The 22,745-nt window shown below is 52.5% G+C and overlaps 1 protein-coding gene across 2 annotated transcripts in view; it reads left to right on the top strand.

Annotated features, from left to right (window-relative positions):
* The first annotated feature begins 1,253 nt into the window (after positions 1 to 1,253).
* Positions 1,254 to 22,745, top strand: part of BEND4 (BEN domain containing 4) — a 35,231-nt gene continuing 13,739 nt past the window's right edge. For both annotated transcript variants that reach the window (XM_038555956.1, XM_038555957.1), the window contains exons 1-3: positions 1,254 to 1,746; positions 9,154 to 9,720; positions 21,627 to 21,718. In XM_038555956.1, coding sequence (XP_038411884.1) covers positions 1,254 to 1,746; positions 9,154 to 9,720; positions 21,627 to 21,718 — 1,152 coding nt within the window. The remainder of the gene's footprint in view (positions 1,747 to 9,153; positions 9,721 to 21,626; positions 21,719 to 22,745) is intronic.

The following is a 22,745-nucleotide window of genomic DNA, read 5'->3' as shown; positions in this document are numbered from 1 at the left end:
GCATAATGAGAAAGAAAATGTCCTCTATGCCCTAATCAGCTCTGACAGTTCCTGGACTCCCAAATACTTTTATTTATGGCATTATTTATTTCATCTCTAATAAATGGAAAGGGGGGGTGCCCACGGCATGATCTGAGGAGGCTGCAGGAGAGAGGGGCACCGTCCTGGGTGGAGGAACAGAGAAGCTGGAGCAGCAGAGAGAGGGAAGGGCGAGATGGGGAATAAGAGGTGGAGGCCCTGAACCCCTAGAAAGGAAATGGGTCAGTTTCCCAGGCGTGAAAGGAAAACTCTGAAAAGGAATGTCACTCCAGTGGGGAGAGGCAGGGTCATACCCCCGGGAGCGGGGGGGGGGGGGGGGAGGGGAGATGCACCCAGATTCCCTGCCAGTCGGGGGGAGGGATGGCTCCCTCCAAGGAGCCCCTGCGAGAAGCCTCTAGATCCATCTGTGCGCCCCGGGGAGCCTCCTCCAAAGCGCAGGGGCTCCTCCGCCTTGCAAGTACTGGAAAGGCGTGTGCGCCGGGAGTGTGGCCGCAGCGCACGGGGGAGCTCGCCGGGCCACGCAGGGCGCGACCCGTCTTAGGGCCACCCTGGCAGGTGCACGTCGCCGCCCCACTGGTTGGTGTCAGGTCCCAGATTTCCCTCCATCGCCCAGCGTGGACGTGCTGGGGGGGGGTCTGGGTTCCCACGGCGTGCGCCCTCGGCCACGCCCGCTCCGGAGGCTCCGGCTGTGCGCACCTGCGTCGCAGAGCCTCGGCTTACCCGTGCGCACAATGGGGCGAATGTCGGGGCGGGGGCGCGGAAGGCCGCGCCCCGACGCCGCGCCCCCCGCGCCCCGCCCCGCGCGCGCGCCCCGGGGAGGCCGGGCTCGCCGCACCTGCGCGCACCTGGGGCCCCTCGGCGCGCGCCCCGGGCCCCGCGCCGCCCTCCCCCGTCGGAGGCGCCCGCCCGCGCAGGCCCCGCCCCGGCCCCGCCCGCCCGCACTTATTGCCCCGGCCCGTCGCCGGCGCCTGCTCTCTCCCCGCAGGCATTGGCGAGGCGCGCTGTCAATCAGCGCTCGGCGGCGGTCCCCCCGCGCGGGGGCTCAGCGATGCCAGCGGCGGCGGCGGGCGGCGGCGGCGGCGGCCCGGGCTCGGGCTCGGGCTCGGGCTCAGGCGCACCGGCCCCCGCTCGCGCGCACACGGGCCGCGCCGGCGGGCGGGAGGCGGAGGCGCCCTCGGAGCCGGGCGGCGGGCGGGGAGGGCGCGCGGCGCGGGATGGAGGGGGCGCTGCGGCCGGCGGAGGAGGGGCCCAGCGGCCCCAAAATCTACCGGCAGCGCGGCCCCTACAGCGTCCTCAGGACGTTCCCGGGCAAGCGGCCGGCGCTGGCCAAGCGCTACGACCGGGCCCCGCTGCTCGAGCCGCCGCTCTCCCGGCCGCCGCCGCCGCCCCCGCCGCCCTTCGCGCCGCCCGCCGCCGCCTCCAGCAGCAGCAGCAGCAGCGCGGGCGAGCCGCCGCCGTTCCCGCCGCAGGGCTCCTTCCCCCCCGGGCCCGGCCGGGCCGCCGCCGCCTCGTCGTCGTCTCCGTCCTGCGCGCCCGCCGCGCCCCAGGGCCCCCCGAGGACCTCGGCGCCGCCGGCCCCCGCCGCGTCCTCGTCCTCGTCCTTCGCCGCCGTCGTGCGCTATGGCCCGGGCCCGGGGGCCGCCGCGGGCAGCAGCAGCAGCAGCAGCAGCGCGGGCAGCGACGGCGCCAGCCTGGAGCTCAGCGCAGGTACCGCTCCAAGCCGCAACTTTCCCCCGCGCGCGCGGACGGACGGGCGGGCGGGGGGCGCGGGGCGCGGGCGGGGGCGCGGGCGGGGGCGGCGGGGCGCAACCCCGGGTCTCCACGCGCCGCCGCAACTTCTAGAGAATTCCCCGCCGCCGCCGCCGCCGCCACCGCCACCTGCCGCCGCGTGCGCAGCTTCCGACGGCGCGCGCGCCTCCTAACAGGTGGCTCCGCGCTCGGACCCCGCGGGCGGCGGGCATCCCGGGGCGGGGGGGTCCTGGGTCCCGGGCGGGGGGGGAGTGGCGGGCATCCCAGGGCGGCGGGCGCGGTTCCCGGGTCCCGGGACGGGAGGGGGGAGGGGCGGGGCGCCGGGCGTCCCAGGGCGGGCGGGGTCCAGGGGCGGGGGGGGGATGCCGGGCATCCTAGGACGGCGGGCGCAGTCCCGGGGCGCGGGGCATCCCAGGGCGGGCGGGAGCCCCGGGTCCCGGGGCGGGGTGCGGGGCGGGCGGGGTCCCTGGGTCCGGGGCGGGGGGCAGGGCGGGCATCCCAGGGAGGCGGGCGCGGTTCCCGGGTCTCGGGACGGGAGGGGGGAGGGGCGGGGCGCCGGGCGTCCCAGGGCCGCGGGGTGCGGGGGCTGGCGTCCCAGGGCGGGCGGGGTCCCCGGGTCCCGGAGCAGGACGGGAGGGCCGGGGCGCCGGGCATCCTAGGGCGGCGGGGGAGTTCCCGGGGCGGGGAGGGGCGCCGGGCATCCCAGGGCGGCGGGGTGCGGGGGAGGGCATCCCAGGGGGGGAGGGCTCCGGGCATCCCAGGACGGCCGCGGTGTTGGGCCCTGGGCCGCCGCACCTCCCGGCGCCCCCGCGCCCCCCGCGCCCCGTCCCGCTTCTCGCGGCCGCTGCTCCCGCGGGTCCGCCCCGCCCGCTGCCCCGCTGCCCCGCTGCCCCTCGGTGCGCACCTGCCGGCCCCGCGGCGCACTCCGGGGACGGGGCGCCCCCCCCAGCCCGGCCCGCCGGCTCGGCTCCGCGGGGAGGCTGGGGCCGCACCTGGGGCCGGAGCCGGGCCCTGGCGGCCGGCGGGGACCGCCCCGGGGAGCCGCCCCCTGCGGGGCCCTCCGCGCAGCCAGCGCCCCGGGCGGGGAGGCCGAGCCGGGCCTGGCCCAACCCCCCGCGCCCCCGGGGCGCCCCCATGTCGGAAACTTCCTCCTCGGGCCCCAGAGGGCCGTTCAGAGCCCCCGAGGCTGCGTGTCCACGGGCAGAGGCTTTTGTCCTAATGGAAATAGGAGCCTCGTCTCTACAGGAGTTAGAGGCGCCTGTGCCAACGTTATGCTGTTTGTCAATATTTTGACACATGAAGGATTGGTTTTGAGAAAGAAAACCTAATTGCAGGTAATAGTGAAGCCTGGTTCCATCACCACCCACCCCTGCCTGACTGGGAGAGGTTTGCCGGCTCTGAGTGGGGATCTTGCGGAGGCTCCTTGCTGTTTGTGGGGTGCTTTTTGCGGTCTCCACCCCATATTCTCTTGTGTTTGGGCTCCTCACCCGCCTCCGTCCTTCCCATTATTTTTCTTCTGTGTTCTCTCCTTCTTGGGAAGCCTTGTGTTCTTCCTTTCTGCGGCTAGACTCTTATTTTCTTGTAATTCATGCCCACGTTCACTCCCTAGTTGTGCTTTGGCGTTACTTTTTATGTTGTTTCTGCCCAGCTCGAGTTCTTTTCCCATTTTCCAACATTTTTGCCCGCCCCGTTGGGTGACCTTAGCTCCACCACGTTGCCCCCCAGGGTCTTCCCCCTTTCTGTCTTTAACCCCCTCTTGCTTTCTGTTTTCCGTCTTCGCTATCTTTCAATCTTTTACTTTCTTTTCTATGCTCTGAATCTGCTCCCTCACTTCCATTTTCAGCCAGTTTTAACGTTGCTCTTTCCTGTTCTTTTTCCTGCATTGTGTCTCTTTTCTCCACCTGCCACTTGATGTCCTCTCCATGCCCCTTCCCACTCTGGCAGCGCCCTTGCGGTCTTCCCTTCACAAGGAGTTTGTGTGTGTTTCCTTTTCACCTTGTTCTAAATGTTCTCTTTCAGTGTTTCTTAGATAATTTTGTCTCTGTTCCCAGGTGGAAATCACACTACTGAATCTAAAAGAGTGAAAGGGGGCTTTGTTTGATGCACCCTCAAACTCCCTATATCTTTTTATTTTCTTTCATTCTCAAACTCCATATATCTTTTTATTTTCTTTTATTCTCAAGGCTGCTGTTGCTGCTGCTCTTTTTTTTTTTTTTTTTTTTAAGGTCAGAGAGAGGTAAGCTTGATAGTACCAAGGACAGAATGCCATGTGCTTGTTGGAAAGATGGGTTGGTTGGTAGGTTCCTTCCATGCAGTGAGGAAAATGGTCTGGCAGCAAAAAAAAAAGGAAAAAAAAGGCCATAGTATTAGACCTCATGAATTGTGTTCATAAAATTCATCATTGATGGACAAAGCCGGCTCTTTACAGGCACAGAGATGTGAGTGGCCATCAGAGGGACAGTCACCTGAAGAGCTGATTGGCTCTTGGAGGAACTAATGGTTCCACTTTGAACCAATGAGCGTGTGTGCACACAGCCACCATTTAAGCGTATTGGGGAGGGGGCTGGGGAGGTGGTAAGTTGCTTGTTGCACCCTCACAAAAGTGTTCTTGCAGCCTCTCCAGCCACCCAGTAAACGGAAAATAGTCAAGACATCCATGTGATGAATCGTGCCAAGGATAGAAGAGATACAGCTGAGTGTCCAGAGTAAATACAGGGAAAAGATGAAAAGGTTGAAGTGAATCTTATTTGCCATTAAAAGCCATAAACCATTGAGAGGAGAAATAGGTGATTAAAAATAGATTTTTCAGGATTCTTATAAAATCCCACAGAGTATAATTTCCCTTAAAAGGGGTAATATACCATGGTTTTTAAAAGCATATTTTTCCTCTGTGGGAGGCTTAGAGTTAAAACCCACGTAGATCTTGATATGCAGCCTAAATTTGGCATCAGGAAATGGGAAATTGCATCTTTAAGCAGAGTACAATCAAAAATGAATTACAATAAATCCTATATAATTGCATAGGTCATTCTCTTTAATGAGATTTTATTAACCTGACTGTCAAGCTTTTGAGTCAGGCAGATATTTTATCTTCTTCAACTGATAAAAGTGTCAGCTATAAACCACCATATAAATATTCATAAATCTACACATCTGTGGCAGCCTATCAGCATCATTCTTTTGGACATTAAAAGCATTCTAATTACTTTCTGTCTAGCAGAGCTGAAATGCTGCCTGTTATAGTATGTGCTTGGCAGGCATGATTGCTTTTGTTTGCCATCACAAATAGCAGCATCCTATTTTATATACCGATGGTCCAGAAAATATTCAGGGATTGACTGAGCAGGATGGATATTAGGAAGCACCATCTGGTTTTGATAGCACCGAGTATATTAACTCATCTGTTAATTTTTGACACATCATTGATTTATTTATTTAGAAAAATTGCATCCTGTTTTGCTGTGTTGATGTTTGCCATTATGAAAAAAAATTGGATGGCTTTTTTTTTTTAAAGACCTAGTTCACTGATTTAAGACGAAGGTGATGCTCCCAAAGATGCTTTCATTTTCTGACTTCTATTTTCTATGCCATGAAGTCCTCTCTTAAGTTACATTAATGTTTTAAGGGAACCATCTATCTTGAACTAGCTGGAAATCCTTTTGGCAGATAGAACGTACGGATACAGGATAGTGGATCACAAAAAAAAAAAACCTTTTCTGCTTCTGCATTTTTAATATTAATATATTTCACCCTTCACTGGGCTAAAATCAAAAGGTTACCACTAATCTCGAAGACTGTGATCTCCTTCATAGTAACAGAATACTCTTGGGTATCCGCTGTGATGGGCAAATTCCATTCAGGGCTTTACTTACAAAGAAGGCCATTAAAAGTAAAGGCGCCTGTGTTTGGTTGCCATCCCTCTTGGTGTTTGGTTCCCATCCCTCTTCTTATTCACTTATCAGATTTAGGATAGACTGAACCACTTAAATTCACAAGAATTTCTAGAAATGAAGTTTTTAATTAAAAAAATAATAATAACCACAGGTTCAGATTTTGGAATCAGACTCGGCACAATTTGCAACATGATATTATCCCAACAGATTGCACAGTAGAGCAAAATAAATTACAGGTGGTCGCTTTGCAGTGCTTTGGGATTGGGAATTATCTACATTTTGCAGTGTTGGATTTTAGAGAAGTTAGGAATATGGCAGGTAGTTTTATAAAGCCCCTTTGTAGACTGTTGACTTTCTACTTCCCTGCCATCGCTTGAGTGCAGCATTCTGCTACTAGGGGAAAAAAAAAGTTAAAAAAATTCAAAATGTTCATGTTCTCACTTTGCTTAATTAAGAATCATGGGTCAGTGACCATTCAATTGTATTCATATAAAAACAGAACTTTTCTCCTTTTCTTAGTCATAATGGGCACTGCGTAGTACTTGCATTTCTAATCACATTCTGTCTGGAAAGCTGAAGTATTGCTGGCTGGGCTGTGTAGTAGATAGAGAGATGTGCTGTTTAATGCCAAGTGTAATAGTAACATTTTTCATCATGTTCTTCCTTGTATTGATGTTAAGACACTATTTAAATATCTTAAGGTACCAAAAAGAGGAGAAGTTGGACTTTAAGGCTTATGGTCGCTATTTTTGCATCTGTCAGCTCTTAGAACAAAATCAGAATGAGGCACTGAAGGCAAGAACTGTTTTATGGTTAAAGCTATTCTCTGATATTCTGAGTGCACTTTAATACATTATCTTCATAATGTAGTGTGTTGCATGATGATTTTTTTCGGCGTGTTACAAGTTTATCCTTCAATTAAGAAAACAGATCATGCTTGTCCCTAAATCAGGGTTTTTTTCCCTTAAAATCTATACCCTGATGTGATTTATCAATATGAAGAAAGCTACTGAGTGTGCTATTCGGGCAATTCCTTATAGGCATCTCTGTTTTCGCCTTTCTTTTCATATTTTGTTCCTTTCATCAAGGTTATGGTAAAGGTGCATAGGATGTAAATCAATTGAGACTGTGCTGATTAAAATGCAAACGGTAAATACAACTTCAGGTCTAGAATGGGATTATAGGATTAAAATGAATGAAAACTGCTAGTGTGCTAGAATTGAAAATTCCCAATCAATATCATCCTTTGATTTTACTAGTAAAAGAACAAAAACCCGGAAGTGAAGATGACAATTCAACATCTTAAGTCTTCCTGTTTATATGGTTCGGCAGTTTATTTGGTTTGGGTCAATAGAAAGAAATAATACCCAAATGCCTCAGGTCTTTCCCATTACTTTTCGGTTTAAATAGTGGGTTCCTACAGTTCTTCCCTTCTGCCTGGCAGGGGCAGAGGCATCAATTCTAGTGTTTTGGTGTGAAAAGATACTTCCCATATCCATATCCCTTTTCCTCCAAAATAGCAAGTGGACTTTTATCCTGCCGGCCTGTTCAACGCAGTTCCCAGCCCATCGGTCAGTTCTAGCCTGACCGTGTACTTGACTTCTGGTTCTTTCTTCAGGACTCAAACATCGCTGTGTTAAAAACAGGCCTGTGCCTAATATTTGTGGGGTTTAGAACAAAAGTACAAATGCAGGCCTTACATACCACGTATCTAAATATAATTAACAAACTGGTAAATAAAATATGTTCCATCCACCTACCCTGACAAAGACGCCTTCTTAACGATCAGATTTGACTTTGGAGTTTTCAGCCAGCCCATGGCCTTCTCTCCCCACCCCCAGCTTCTTCCACTAGGAGGAACCTCACATACACACGAATGGATGCCCCAGTCCAAACCTCCACGCTCTGGCACCATGGTCTGTCTTTGGGAGAATGGCTCAGGGAAGAGTCCAGCACAGGCCCTCGAAGCAGTTTGAGTAAGGAACTCCTGGATCTTGGGTACCTCACCATGGGGAGAGGGCGGGATGGAGGAGGACGGTTAGGGCAGGCCCCCCCCCCCCGGCCTGTGTCTAAGGGCAGTATTGTTCCTAGGAGCGGGAATGCACTGTGCCAGGAGGAAAATAGCCCTGTGGACTCACAGCCTGCCCAGAGTGCTCTTGCCACCCCAGCCAAGGAAATATGAAATGCTATAAACTCAAATCTTACTTTTTTTTTTACAAGAGGCCCTGCATATATTCAGTAAAGATTTCGTTGTCCCCATAAAAGCCCTCCAGCATCTCACCATTTTTCATTTCTAAAGTTTGTCCCCCCTCAAAAATACAGCTGATCAACATGGTCAGAAATAGCAAGTAGATAGTTAAATTTCTATCATAAATAGTTGCTGGAATCTAAGATCCATAGTATTTTGTTTGTGGCCATTCTTCTGAGTAGAGCAGAGAAGAAAATGAGAGGCATCCACTACCTCTGTAAGCCTCATAGCGTACCTCTGTATTTACAGATAGTCTGTCTCAGGTGGTGGTCAGGAAAGAAGAGAATGTACCTTGTGACATTTGCATTTAGGGTGAATTTTTAAGACCCGTAGGCTGATGTCATGAAAACACGTTTTCACGACTTGAGAGGTTTTAGTTTGTTTTTCTAAGCTGATTGGTTTCCATTTGGTTTTTACGTTCCTCTGATTGACAATTAATATGCGTTAGAAGGCGTTTCCATGAACTAACCAGCACGCTCCGTGCATGCGTGCCATTTTAAGAGGTTTGGCAATCTGATGGAAGGCTGCAAGTAGAGGCACTGCTGCTTTCCACATGATGCTTCTTACGGATTGGCATAAACATTGGCCTTCAATGGTCCGCAGATCAATGGAAAGAAAGCATAGCGAGCACAGATGTTGGATAGCACGGTGTTGCTTTCGGGCTCGTCATCGTTTGCCTTATAGGCCACTCTCTGTTTTACCTCAGAGGTCTAGTGAGCTCTTCAGAAGGACTTCTCTTTCTTCTCCAGTTTGCATCTGGGAGCAACGTACTCTCGGCAGGGATTGTATCAGCTGATTAATAGCAAGGGCATGAGGGCACTCCAGAAATAGAAGTAATGATTGCCGTGAGCCCTCCTATCAATGAGGAATTGAGTCTGCAGTGGCCGGCTCGATTCATTAGAGTAACGATATTAATGAAGCCAAAGGTGTGAATTCAGGCCTGTGCGGGCCAGTTAATGCCACAGCGAGGGAGAGGTCTCTCTGGTGCCCAGAGTCGCAGTCCAGCCGATTCCCAGAGTAAGGGGTGGAGGTAACTCTTGGGGCAGCCACCCGGTTACAGCATGACAGGAAGCCAAGTGCATCCTGCCTTGTCACCATAGTTGGGGGGTGGAGGACAGAAATGCACATCTTTGACATTTTTGGACGTTAACCTCAAAATTGAGGACCTTACTTCTCCCTTGTCTTTGGCTATCCATCTCTGATGTGTCTTTTCGTGTGTTTCAGAGAGTCGAATGATCTTGGATGCCTTTGCCCAGCAATGCAGTCGAGTTCTTAGTCTCTTAAATTGTGGAGGAAAGCTTCTGGACTCCAACCATTCTCAATCCATGATTTCTTGTGTAAAGCAGGAAGGCTCGAGTTATATGGAAAGACAGGAGCAGTGTCCCATCGGGAAAGGGGTCCACAGTCAGACCTCAGATAACATAGACGTAGACATGCAATATATGCAAAGGAAACAACAGACTTCTGCCTTTTTGAGGGTTTTCACTGACTCCCTACAGAATTACCTGCTCTCAGGGAGCTTTCCAACTCCAAACACCTCTTCAGTCAGTGAGTATGGCCAGCTGGCCGACGTGGATCCTCTGTCAACCTCCCCCGTGCATACACTAGGTGGCTGGACCTCCCCGGCAACCTCCGAATCCCACGGTCACCCGTCCTCTTCTACACTGCCGGAGGAGGAAGAAGAGGAGGAAGAGGAAGGCTACTGCCCTAGATGCCAAGAGCTGGAGCAGGAGGTTATTTCACTACAACAAGAAAATGAAGAGCTCAGACGGAAATTAGAGAGCATACCAGGTACCGTGCCTTATTCTTACAAGCCACCTGCAGATCGTTCCCGGTCTCATCTGTTTGTGTGTCCACGTGCATGCGTATGCATGTTTCTAGTCTTGGTCTTGGCCAGCGAGGGAGAAAAGTTATTAAAAAAAAAAAAAGGCATGCACAGGGTGGCCTTAGCCTTCCGGTGCCAAACAGAAATTTCAGGATGAACTACTAGCCTTGCCCTGTGTATGTTTAAGTTGTCCTGTTCAAAGATCTCTATCCATGTCCATTCTAGACTGAAGATTGGAATAGGTCAAGTGCCATGAGCCTGAGTCTGCATCAAAAAGTGGCCTTCTTTTTTTAAAAGCAGCTTTTGTTTTTTTTTTGTTTGTTTGGTTTTTTTTTTAGCTTTTGTGTTTTTAAAGACTTGGCTATATGTGTTTTATTCAGTAGTTATAGAGAGTAAAGTGGACTGATCCTTCCAGAGCAGGGATGCGAGTATTTCTGATCAAGTGGTCTCTCCTGTTCCGTTCATTTCTTGCTGTTCTTGTTAGGTTTCACCAGGCACAATCTCTCTTTAGCATGCGGCTCCCCGTTAAAGTTAATAAGCAACTGTAAACTTAAAGGAATAGATCAAAGACAGACCAGTAATTAAGCTGATCCCAAACTATTTGTGCCCCTGGCGAAGCAGGCATTTTCTGCCTCTTAGAGACACTAGATTTGTGGAGTAGTGAAGTCATCTTTATGGCAAGATCGTCTCTGGGTTGCAAAACATCTTTTTTTTTTTTTTTTTACTTCTTAAAAAGGTGCCAATTTTGCTTATATCTTTTAATTCACTCCTGCGTGTCTGTGACCTACAAAAGATAGTACGATCATTAGAACAGTATCTTCAAACCTTTTTAATCATGCAGCCCATTGATAAAAATTTTTGAGCACGTATCCACCGGTGTACACCGTTATCGGTTAATTACATACATGTTTTATTATAACTAATATAGTATGTTCAAAATAAAGCATATATAGCACATTAAAAAACTTTAAGGCTAAAAAAATAAAAATAAAATAAAAAACTTTAAGGCTGATACATAAATATCAATAGAAAGCTTGCTCTTTTCCTAACTCAGTGTCTCTGAACCACCCAATTTGGCAGCCGACTTAAAAAGAAGGAAATATCGAAAAACACTATCCACTTGTTTATTGGTATGCATACAAAGCAAAAACAAAAGCAGTTGTTAAGAATGGCCAAATCAGACATTTATTTTCCTTCCATCCTTTCATTTAAAGACATTCCTCAAAATAGACCTGAGGTTTGGTTCAGAATATTTTGTAATTAGATTGAGTGCAGTTGTGTTGTGGGGGAGAAGCAAGAGGCGAAGTTAATCCAATCTCTCCCTTTGCACTTGAGCCCTGGGGTTAGGTGAAGGGCTGCGGTGTCTTCCCGAGCCAGGCAGGCAGCAGCTGCAAGAGACACTGGGGTAGAACTCAATGTAGTGAAACCAGCGCTCTACTGGGTTCTACCAAGTCCAAGGGAGTGGGGTGGGGCGGACACACTGTGGGATTGCACAGCTTTCACAGTTCCATAAATTATGGTTGATCAAGGAGGGGTTTCATCTCCAGAGGGGTGTTTTCCATCTTGCTCCCCATCCTCCTCTTTGCATGGGGGAGCAAGTAGTGTCCTGGAGATCGACATCAGCCATTCGGAGCTGTGCCTAAGAGTTTCAGAGTGCAAGGACAAGTAACACAGATGTCCAGGTGGTATTGTCTGATTCCCAGTCCTAAATGCTTGTCCTTGGCAAATACCAAGGGGTAGTTTGGGATGTAGTCCTCCTCCCATTTCTCAGAATCTATAGATTTTATATGAGGTGAAATGTCTGTGTTGCAGATGACTCCTCGCTGATCTTCCAGTAATTCCCCGTCTCTGTTTCCCAGAAAGATGAAAATACTGCAGTTTCTTTCTTTCTTTCTTTCTTTTTTTTTTTTTAATGCTGCAATTTCTTGAGCCTTCTTAATGGTCCAGTACTGAATGACACTTGTTGAAATGAGGCTGTGGTCACCACTCTCAGGGTGAACATTCCAGCCATGTTGGCAGTCCCCTCCGTGAATGTGAATCAGTAGCCGTTTCACGTGGAGAACCGTGATTGCTGTAAATAATCCATAGTGAACCCCAACTGTATACATGAAAATCAGTTTGTCAGTTATGAGTGGGAAAAAAAAAAACTAGTGTCAAATTAAGAAAGATTAGCTTATTTAAGGGATGCCTAGGTGGTGGCTCAGTTGAGCGTCTGACTTGACTTCAGCCTGGGTTGTGAGATCAGGCCCCGTGTCAGGCTCCACTCTGGGCTTGGAGTCAGCTTGAGATTCTCTCTCTCCCTCTGGCCCTCCTTCCCTCCCCTATGTGCTCTCACTCTCTCTAAACAGAAGAAAGATTAGCTTATTTTTGATTACTTAACACCTGTCCTCATTACCTGGGGACAGCTTAGTATTGGGCATCCTGTTGAACATGTCACTTACAATGAAAACTTGAAGCAGGGGACGCCTGGGTGGCTCAGTGGTTGAGCATCTGCCTTTGGCTCAGGGCGTGACCCCGGGGTCCTGGGGTCGAGTCTCGCGTCGGGCTCCCTGCATGGAGCCTGCTTCTCCCTCTGCCTGGGTCTCTGCCTCTCTCTCCGTCTCTCTCTCTCTCATGAATAAATAAAATCTTAAAAAAAGAAAAAGAAAAGAAAAAATTTGAAGCAAGAGAAGGCATCACTGTGCCCTTGCCCTCATCACCCAGTCTCCATCCTTGGCTAAACAAACCAGATTGTGGGTGATCACTTAAGAATCCACCTTTCACTCCATTAGCTACAAATCCGGGTGGGTGGGGGGAATCTGTTATTTTTAGACCACCATTTGAGGAAAAGCATAGCGAGTAGTCCTCTGGTTTTGCATGTAACAGGAGTATTTTGTAAGCAGTAGCCTCCTGTATAACACGGCATGGATTTCTCTAAGCATCGTCAAGGTTTCCAACGGCCCCAGTAGGCCTCTGTTGTTCTAAAGGCCATGCATTTCCATGGGAGGACCTAGGGCCTTCCTGTGGTATAAAGTACCCTTATGTTGTGGGATCAGTCTGCCTAACGGCCAAGCGGATGGACAACTTACAAAGGAGAAAGCATGCAGAGGAAATAAGGGTAACAAAAAGTAGGGACGCCTGCCCCAGGTCACGGCCGAGACACTGATTTTAGTTCCTTCTCAGCTGCTCCGGTGTTGTGCTGTTGAAGGACTTTGAGATTCCTGGTGTTTTGGGGTTTTCCCTGAAATAAACCATTCGTACCTGGGAGCTTTTCTTGAAGCAAGACTTCACGTGAGCCTTTTAGGATGCAGTGGGGGATTATTTCACTTGGGCAGTTAAAAAGGGGGACAGGAAAGTGCAGATCTTACCCCCCCCAAAAAAAAAAGAGGTTGGAGAAGGTGCTCTTTTAGGACCCAGACAGGGTCTGGGTTCCTGTAGTATTTGTCAAACAAGTCAGCAAAGGCTTTTTGATGATCACACGCAAGCACGGGGCTTCTGGAGAATAGCACTGACTCCCTGTCCGAAGTTCCTCGCAGACAGGGGCAGGTAACTGTCCTAAGGGGCGAGCATTAGCACTTACTCTTTTATGTTAGATTATCACACCAGAAATTAAAGTCCGTTGAAAAGTTTAAACTTTCTGAAAGAAAGTGAAGATAAATTCAAAGTAAAAAGCCACAGAAGGAGGGGTGTCTGGGTGGCTCAGTGGGGGACACGTCAGCCTTCAGCTTAGGTCACAGTCTTGGGATGGAGCCCCCATGGGGTTCCCTGCTCTGCAGGGAGCCCGCTTCTCCCTCCCCCTCTCGCTGCTCTCGTGCTCTCGCTCTCTCAAATAAATGAAATCTTTTTAAAAAGCCACGGAAGGAAATGATATTTGGATCGGAAATCCAGAAAGCTGAGACCTTACTAAAAGAAAGTACTGGGGAAACGCTTCAGTGGAGAGGGGATCAGGTTAGAGCCGGCGCGCTTGTTTAGAAAGCTCACGGTCAGCAGGAGGGGAGAGAACTCATAAGGGGGGGCAGGTAATAAAAAAAAACTAAAAAAAAAAAAAAACTAGATGTCTTCTAATTTAAGACCCCAGTGAGGCACCCTTGGGTGGCTCAGTCCATTAGGCATCTGCCTTTGGCTCAGGTCCTGGTCCTGGGGTCCTGGGATCGAGCCCCACAACGCAGGGCGGGGGAATTCCTCTCTCTCTACCTGCCGCTCCCCATGCTCGTGCTCTGTGTCAAAAAAATAGAATCATTAAAACAAAACAAAACATTGAATGCAAGGTGCACCAGCACTCCACATTCCTCTAAGAAAAAAAAAAAAAAAAACAGTGAATCGTCATTGCCCCTTAGAATTATCTTTGAACAAGCGAATATCAAAAAAATGTGGGTCTCAGGATCATAAATATGGCAATTTTCAAAAATAGCTTCCAAAGTAAAATAATCATGACTCCTTGAAACTACCTTGAACCATTCTAAGTGCCAAATATACCGAAATCTACGACTGACGTTATTAAAGGGCTTTTCTGCCTTTTAATTTTTTTTTTAAATTTATTTATGATAGTCATACAGAGAGAGAGAGAGGCAGAGACACAGGCAGAGGGAGAAGCAGGCTCCATGCACCGGGAGCCCGACGTGGGATTCGATCCCGGGTCTCCAGGATCGCGCCCTGGGCCAAAGGCAGGTGCCAAACCTCTGCGCCACCCAGTGATCCCCTTTTCTGCCTTTTAAAAAGACACTTATGATTATCTCAACTTCCCTTCGTTGACGCTGAACAAACAGTACTACTCCCCCTTGATAGATGCAGGCTCGACAGCGGGACGGGCAAAGTGTGTGGCGGAGCTAGGATTGTCCTCCCAGCTCTTGACTCTGGACCGAGTTCATGACCCCTGGGTCCCGAAGATGCAGCAGAGGAGTCTCTAACGCGGGGTTAGCACCTGCGGAAGCCTCGCCCCCAGGGCAGGTGACAGCTGGGGTTCTGAGGACCTCGGGTCACATTTCTATCAACTGATCAAAATCTATCAAATCTATCAAAACGAGGCACATAGCCTTGTCTTACGTATGCATTTGCTTAAAGAGGCCTGTTCAACGCGTGGCGCTGTGGGATTGACCAGCCCGCCCGCCTGAAGCTCCTCTAAGCCGTGTCCCCCCCCCCACCCCCCGAGGCCCTCGCAGCCTTCCCGAACTTAGCACCCCGCGGCCCTCAGCCCGGCCGGCCGGGTCCCTTCGACACAGGAAAATCCCCCACGTAAAGCACCAAAAGTACAAAAAAACGTGTCCCGGGGCCCCACTTGCTGCGGCGCGAGAGCTAACCAGGCAGGCGGCGCCGGGCCTCAGCTGGCATTATCGGTGAGGGGCCACAGCCGGGGTTGGGGACGGTCCCACAGACATTTCAGCAAGCTGGCAAGCTGGATAAAAAACATGGAATCTGCGAATGATGGGGATTGACCGTACTAACTCGAGGGTACAAATCAGAAAACTCACCTTGGATTATGCAGCTCTGATCCCATTAGTCCACAGTTATTTCCTAAGATTTTTTTTTTTAAGATTTTATTTATTCATGAGAGAGAGAGAGAGGCAGAGCCACAGGCAGAGAGAGAAGCAGGCTCCATGCAGGGAGCCCGACGTGGGACTCGATCTGGGGACCCCGGGGTCACACCCTGAGCCAAGGGAGATGCTCAACCATTGAGCTACCCAGGCGTCCCTCCTAAGATGATTTTTAAAAGCTAAATCAGGAATGTCAGGCTTTTTTGGATCAGGTTTTATAAGTGGCCTTGGAGTGAGTGCAGTGGAGGTGCGCCGGGGCCCTCTCCCCAGCCTCCTGCTCGCAGGTGCCTGGACGTGCCTGGGGAGAAGTGTCAGGGGGGCTTTGGGTCCTCAGAAGCACGTTAACCAGATTTTAGTGGGGGTTCTAAGGAGGAGGAGGACCCAGGAATATATTGTGTGTATAAACCTAGCAGAGGGGAACAGTGGAGTACGAGGATTGAGGTCCTTTTATTGGAGGTTGGTAGACGTCGTCACAGCCCGTGCGGTGGCCGCGAGATCGAGAGAGAGACGGACCGACGTGTGGTGGAAGAATGGGCTCGGAGGCACAGCCGGGCTTGGATTTCTGCTTCTGGAATTGGCCGCCTGTGGTTTTTGGCAAGCGGCTTCACTCAGGCCCATTCTGAGCCTGAGTCGCTTCTTTCCGAACGGCGAGGTCAGTAGCGCTGTTGGGGTGTCGGCGGCACGGAGCTCACTGGGCAGCGGCTGTGCCTCCCGGGGCCTCTAGTTCGTGCTCAACGGTAAGAACGGGGTGGGGGGGGGCTGTCCTGCACCCGGCAACGCCGACGTCTTACGCGGTCTTCCTGGGGTGTAAGTCGTATTCTCGGCTGTGAAGCGGTCCGCACGCAGCTACCCGGGTTAGGAACCTCCCCCGGGTCAGCCTCCCCCTGGACTCCACCCTTCAAACACTCCTCAGTTTGCCCCCCGCTCCCCGCTTTCATCCGGGCCTGTCAACACGGGCATGGACCTGGGCAGTAGCCATCAGGGCCTCCCAGACCCCAGCCTCCCCGACCGAAAAGCCCCGATCATCCACCGTGGCAAGGCCGCTCCAGGCGTCGCGGGGGCAGTAGGTAAGCTGAGCCGCCCTACGACCACGGCGCCCCTCGCTACCCAAGTCTTCCCGTCCACCTGGAGACTCTCCCTCCGTTCCCGCCATGTGTGAACCAGGTGTTCCAGCCCCAGGGGGTGTTTGGTCTTCCCTTGCTCGTGCTGTCCTCCCGGTTCCAGAACCTCCTCCTCTTCCCCACGTGAGAAATGCGTCCTCATCCCCCAGGACCCAGTGCAGAGGACACTCGCCTCTGCGCCGAGTTCTCCCCCAGCTCCCGGCCCGGACGGACCCTCTCCCTAGTCCGCCCGGCACATCCCGGGAAAGTCCGTGTCCTGGGGAGGTCTTTACTTTGTGCATTGCCCGTTTCTCCCGGGCATCCTGACAGGACCGGCGAGGTCAGTGTCCTCCGAGTGCCCCGAGCCTAGCCCGCTGCCGGGCACGTGACATCTGCACGTGGCGCTGACATCACGTACACAGGGCCCCGTAGGGCCACCTACGACAGAAAGCTCGTCGTTCCTCCCTGCGTGTTCACGGCTCAGGGGCTTACGCTTCAGACACCGCATAAGCAGGACACTGAAGGATGGCATGAGCGCCCAGACGGCGGGGTCATTGGGACAGTCGATCATTTCAATTTCCCTGTAAAGTCATGGGGGGGGGGTGTTTTGTGAGTCTTTAAAGACAGTTACACAGTGAAGTAAATTAAATAGTGCTGGAGGAACTGCTCGGGGTTTTAACGTGCTGATGTGCAGTGAAAAACAGGTGCTCAAGAGCCAGGCCTCCCTAATGGGAATACGTGGAGCTGGGGCTGGGCCCTCCTTACTCGTTGCCCCAACAGAGTCCGTCCGGTGACCCTCAGGGGACTTGCTAGGCTCCTGGGGGTAAAACAAGACCAGCTTGTGTGGGCGGTAGTCACTGGGGCTCTCCGCTCGACGGGGGTGCTTCCGTCCCCCCAGTACCTGCACGCAGTAGGTAATCGTCCCTGTTTTGCAGAGGAGGTAACAGAGGCGAAGACAGGTCGACCAACCTGCCCACAATCACAGTTCCTAGTGCCAGGTAGAGATCATGAAGGGGAAAGCCACCCAAGACTTACTCAAGGACCAATGTCCGCGGGGAGGGCCCTGCAGCCAACTGATGGGCACTAGGAGTGGCGGACAGTGTGGTGCAGGCCCTGCCGGTGTGGACTTGGCGAACCGCCCCCCCCCCCCCCCCCCCCACGACAGGACCAAGTGGAGCCATCCGGGCGAGGCGACCGGCCTGTGTCCCAGGGGAGGACGTTCCTCGGCAGGCCGTGGATGCCCGGGGGGGGTGTTTGGAACCTGTTTCCCCCCGTCTCCGTGGACACGGGACATCTTACGAACCTGTAGCTTCTCTCCCTCCTGGGCATTGTACTCCTTGCAGGACTCTGCATTTTCACATGCTGGTGCGTGGGGGACGGGGTGGAGGGTGGAAGTCGTGATTACTGACGGCAGGACCGACCTGGGGACCTGTGGGCTGCCTTACGTCCTCCCTCCCCTTTCGTGGAAGTTTTGACAGGCTCTGGCTCATCTAGGGTCTCTCTAAGCCTGCGGGGCGCGCGGCCTTTCTTCCGCCTAAGGCTTCGGCCAGTAGGTGAAAGCCACCCAGCGGGTCTCTGGCCGCAGCTTCTCGGCCGCGGCGCCCTGCTTACTGTCCAGGATGTGCGTGGGGGGCCGTGGGATGCGGAGGCGGCTGGGGCATCGCAGGTCCCGGACCATCCCTGACCCCCGGCCGCGCCCCGTGAGAGCCGGGGGAGCAGCGTCTGCGGAGCAGCAGGCCACGCGACGGGGGCGTTTCCACGATTTCTTCTCGGGGCACTGCTTCCCCGGGATGCAGCATGGTGTGGCTGCGGGGAGGATCGAGTCTCTCCTTCCACGGTCTTCCCTCGTGAACAGACCCAACTATCCCCACTTTCCATATGGACTTTATTGGTTTTTTTTTTTCCCCCCCCACACACACAAAATGTTTCGTCTGATTCTGCAGCTTCCCTGCATAAACACGGGCAGCCCTGCAAAGAGCCCACTCGGGTGACGTTCCAGATCTGTCCCTGCAGGGCCGCGGTCTCCGCAGGGGCTGGGAAGGGGCCTGGAGGCCTCTGCCCTGTGAGCATCAGGCCCGGGGAGGGCCCCGCACCACACCCAGGGGCTGGTGTACATTGTAAGGGCTGGGGAAGAGCCTTGTCCTGGCCTCCTGGCCTTCAGCCTGGGCCCAGGTACCCACCTACAGGACCCACTTGCCCCTGCAGCCCGTAAATGCACGTGAAATCCCATTTTCTCCCAATGTTTGAATCCGCTGGCCTCGCTCCTAGCTCAGCACTGCTGCCCAAGTATTGGGAGTGTGGGGAATGGGGGAGCTGGCTTGCGGGCCTTCCCAGGGCTGTGCGGATGACCAGCAAGGGAACGGGGGCAGGGGGGGTGGCAGTCCTATAAACGTGCTTCAGACAAGTTTTACGTTATTATTACACATGGCCACTGTAGTTGTTTTTTTATTTTTATTTTTTTTTTTAAAGATTTTATTTATTTACGATAGACATAGAGAGAGAGGCAGAGACACAGGCAGAGGGAGAAACAGGCTTCATGCTGGAGCCCGACACGGGACTCGATCCGGAGACTCCAGGATCACACCCTGGGCCAAAGGCGGGCGCTAAACCGCTGAGCCACCCAGGGGTCCCCCCTGGAAGTTTTTTTAAACTGGTTTTTACAACGACTATGGGAATAATAACTACCCTGATCCTGCTACTAAAACGTAATCATCGCTAATTATTATTATTAACGCCCTGGCGTATTTCTTTCCAGTCTCTTTATGTACATAATTATTCGTAACGTGGTGGAGGTCATGTTGAATATTCCGTGTCGTAAGCGTTTTTAAACGCTTCGTCTAAACACCTTTTTCATAAATATGTCTTCTAAAGATCTATTTATTTGAGAGAGCGCGTGAAAGAGTGTGTGCCCACAAGCAGGGGCAGGAGGAGAGGGAAGGAGAGAGTCCCCACGGGGGAGCACGGAGCCCGGTGTGGGGCTCGATCGCCCAGCCCTGGGGTCACAGTGTGAGCTGAAATCAAGAGTTGGATGCTAACTGACTAAGCCCCCCAGGCGCCCCTTTGTAAACGTCTTAATGACTATAAAATATGGGTAAGGGATCCAAAGGAGTTTCATTCAAATCCCAGTCCATGAGTGTTTGCAATTTTTTTTAAAGATTTTATTTATTTTCTCATGAGAGACACGGGCCAGAGGGAGAAGCAGGCTCCCCGCAGGGAGCCCGACGCGGAACTCGATCCCGGGACCCCGGGGTCACGCCCTGGGCCAAAGGCAGGTGCTAAATTGCTGAGCCCCCCCGGGCTGCCCAGATTTTTGCAACTTTTACTAAAACTTAACAAACGAAAGCGAGAGTCCTACCTCACACGTGTCACTTGGCAAATCAGTGACATGCGTGCGGCTGCGTGTGATTCTAATCGCAAGCCGCGAAGGGGAAATGCTGTTGTTGGGAACCTCCCGCGCGGTTCCGGGTACAGGAGACCTGGACACAGGAGTGAAATGGGGCCCCGCGGGCCACGCGGTTAGTGAAAACCCAGAACTGGAGCAGCGAATGGCTTCCTGGCTCCGTTAGCTTCGCGGGTCCTCTGCTTCCCCCCGTTACTGCCATTAAGCAAAATTCATTCTCCCTCCCTGAGGCATCAGTACGGTGGCTTCGACTTTTAGTAGGTGTGAAGTTCGACATCCTCGTTTACGAGGCTCTGGTTTGACAGGAGGCCGTGGGCTTCGTGGTTGTGCAGCAAGTGCTTCTCCAGAGCGAAGACTGCACCCAAAGATAGTGGGACGCAGGTCCAAAAAGGTGGTTATTCAACAAAATACTTTTTTCTTTTTTTTGCCAAGAAGAAAAGATTCCCAAACTACCACTACTTCCTATTGTTCATATCCTTCGAAAGGATGTGGTTGGACATTTTGATTCGTTACGTCACAACGTGATGTCCCCTAAAAAAAACCCCAAAGCTATTAGCAGTGTGGATACAGATGCAATCTTAAAAAAAAAAAAAAAGAAAGTGAGGAAAAACAAAGTGCAGAAAGCAGCAGTGATACTTTAAAATTGGGGTTTAGGTTAAATATTTATTATTTTCTTTAATGTGACAAAAAGAACCTAAGAAAACCCCACAGCTGAGACACACAGTGGCAATAATTCCTATAAATTAGGTTATTAACTAAGCTACCAAGACCTTTAAAAGCAATTAGTTAATACTGTTCCTGAAAGGGCTCTTACATAAATCTCGCACCGTAGGAATTATTTATGCAGTGGTACAAAAAGGTGTCAAGGCTCCATGTCGGGTTAATATCTGTTCGGTTTTATTGTAATTATTCAACAAATGGATGAGATTAAGGCCCAAGAATTCAGTGCAACAGTTGGCAAGCTACACAGCAACCAAATCTGCGCTGGGCCCCGAGGGGTGAGAGCTCTGGCCAGCTTCCTCCGGGTCGGGAAGCAGGTGTCCCCCGCGTGCCCGTCCCGCCTACCGCTGACCTAGGAATGGCTCTGTCAAAAACGGGTATTAGAAACAACAAATACCGACCATTTGCTTCGACGTGGATGGACCTGGAGGGTATGATGCTGAGTGAAGTAAGTCAATCGGAGAAGGACGAACGTTATATGGTCTCATTCATTTGGGGAATATAAAAAATAGTGAAAGGGAATATAGGGGAAAGGAGAAAAAATGGGTAGGAAATATCAGAGAGGGAGACAGAACATGAGAGACTCCTAACTCTGGGAAATGAACTAGGGGTGGGGGAAGGGGAGGAGGGCGGGGGGTGGGGGTGACTGGGTGACGGGCACAGAGGGGGGTGCTTGATGGGATGAGCACTGGGTGTTATTCTATATGTTCGCAAATTGAACACCAATAAAAAATAAATTTATAAAAAAAAACGAGTATTGTACTATGGATCTGAAACTGGGGAGGTTAGTTTGCGGCGACTTGGGTGCTAACGGTACAGCTTGAAGGCTCCAGGACCCGTCCCTCGTGTGAGTGCCTCACTGATCGTCACTGTCGGCCCAAATTCATCTTGGAGCGCGTGTGACTCGAAAGTTCTCGGTGAATTGTGCTGAGCTGAAAAATTCTCCCCAGACTGTAGCATCTGTTGTGTATTTACAAACGGAAGTAACTGCAGATGTCAAACCAAAGAAGATTCTAGTTCCTTTAGAAAAGATTTTTTTTTTTTTTTTTTAGTTTACATCCAAACTCTTTTTGAGCCTTAGGCCCTTTCGTTTCCTTGTCACAGGCCAGCTAATGTGTCGTGGTTGCCGTTTCTCCCCGCAGTGCCCTGCCAGACTGTTCTGGATTACCTGAAGACTGTGCTGCAGCACCACAACCAGCTCCTGGTCCCTCAGCCTGCAGACCAGCCCACTGAGGTAGGCTCCTCGCAGGAAGGTAAACGCGGCCCCGCTCGGATGCCCCGCAGGTGCGGCATCCTGATGGCTCACGCGGACACGGCAGAACGGGCTGGCGAGCCCCGCTCGGGGCTGAGGTTGGTGGTTCCCCCGCCTGTGCGTGGATCTCCCGTGAAGGAAGAGCACGCGGGTGTCCAGCCTCAGCCAGGTTCCACGCCGTGTGCTGCAGGTGGGGGAAGGAAGAGCAGTGAACACGGCGGAGGCCGCTCTCGCGGCGTTGCTACGGGCCGGGGGCTGACCGCCTCACCTCCCCTGGCTGGAGCCGGCTTCCAGAAAGCCGGTGCTCTCGGGCACCTCCCATGCGGAGCGAGTGCCCCCGCGCAGGTGCACGATCTCCGTGCCGCGACTTGGTTAGCAGCTGTTCGGGCCCCGCAGGAGCAGCACAGCCCCGCCGGGGCGCGGGGACGCAGGTCGGGTGAAACACGGCACGTTCTTACCGGATTGCCAAGGCTCAGGTTTGGATAGGTGTTATTTTTATCTTGCAGGCTTTATTACTTTTTTTTAAAGATTTTATTTATTCATGAGAGACACAGAGAGAGAGGGGCAGAGACACAGGCAGAGGGAGAAGCAGGCTCCATGCACGGAGCCCGATGCAGGACTCGAACCCAGGATCCTGGGGTCATGCCCTGGGCCCAAAGCGGTGCTAAACTGCTGAGCCCCCCGGGCTGCCCTATCTTCTGGACTTTAGAACCCACACCCAGTGGAAGAGCAATTGTGGTTAGAAATGTCTTGGGTTGACATCAGTACATAAGTGCCTTTTGGGGAGTTAAGTCTTCCTCACGTGGCAAGGGGAGTCGAGGCAGGACCCTCTCGCATGTCCTTGTCACCCCTTCCGCACTCCTGTGTCCAGTTCTGGTCGTCCTGAGGCTCCGTCCCTGGGCCAGCCGTGGCGCACGTCCGGCCGCGCACCTGCTCTTCCGCCCTGACCCGGGCCTCGCGGCCAAGGGCACACGGGGACACGCTGCTTTGCCCGCGTCTGCAGGGAAGA

This window comes from Canis lupus, chromosome 13, assembly GCF_011100685.1.
Source record: "Canis lupus familiaris isolate Mischka breed German Shepherd chromosome 13, alternate assembly UU_Cfam_GSD_1.0, whole genome shotgun sequence".
Lineage (NCBI taxonomy): Eukaryota > Metazoa > Chordata > Mammalia > Carnivora > Canidae > Canis > Canis lupus.
Note: the sequence above shows the minus strand (reverse complement) of the source record. Positions and strands in the feature narration are given on the sequence as shown.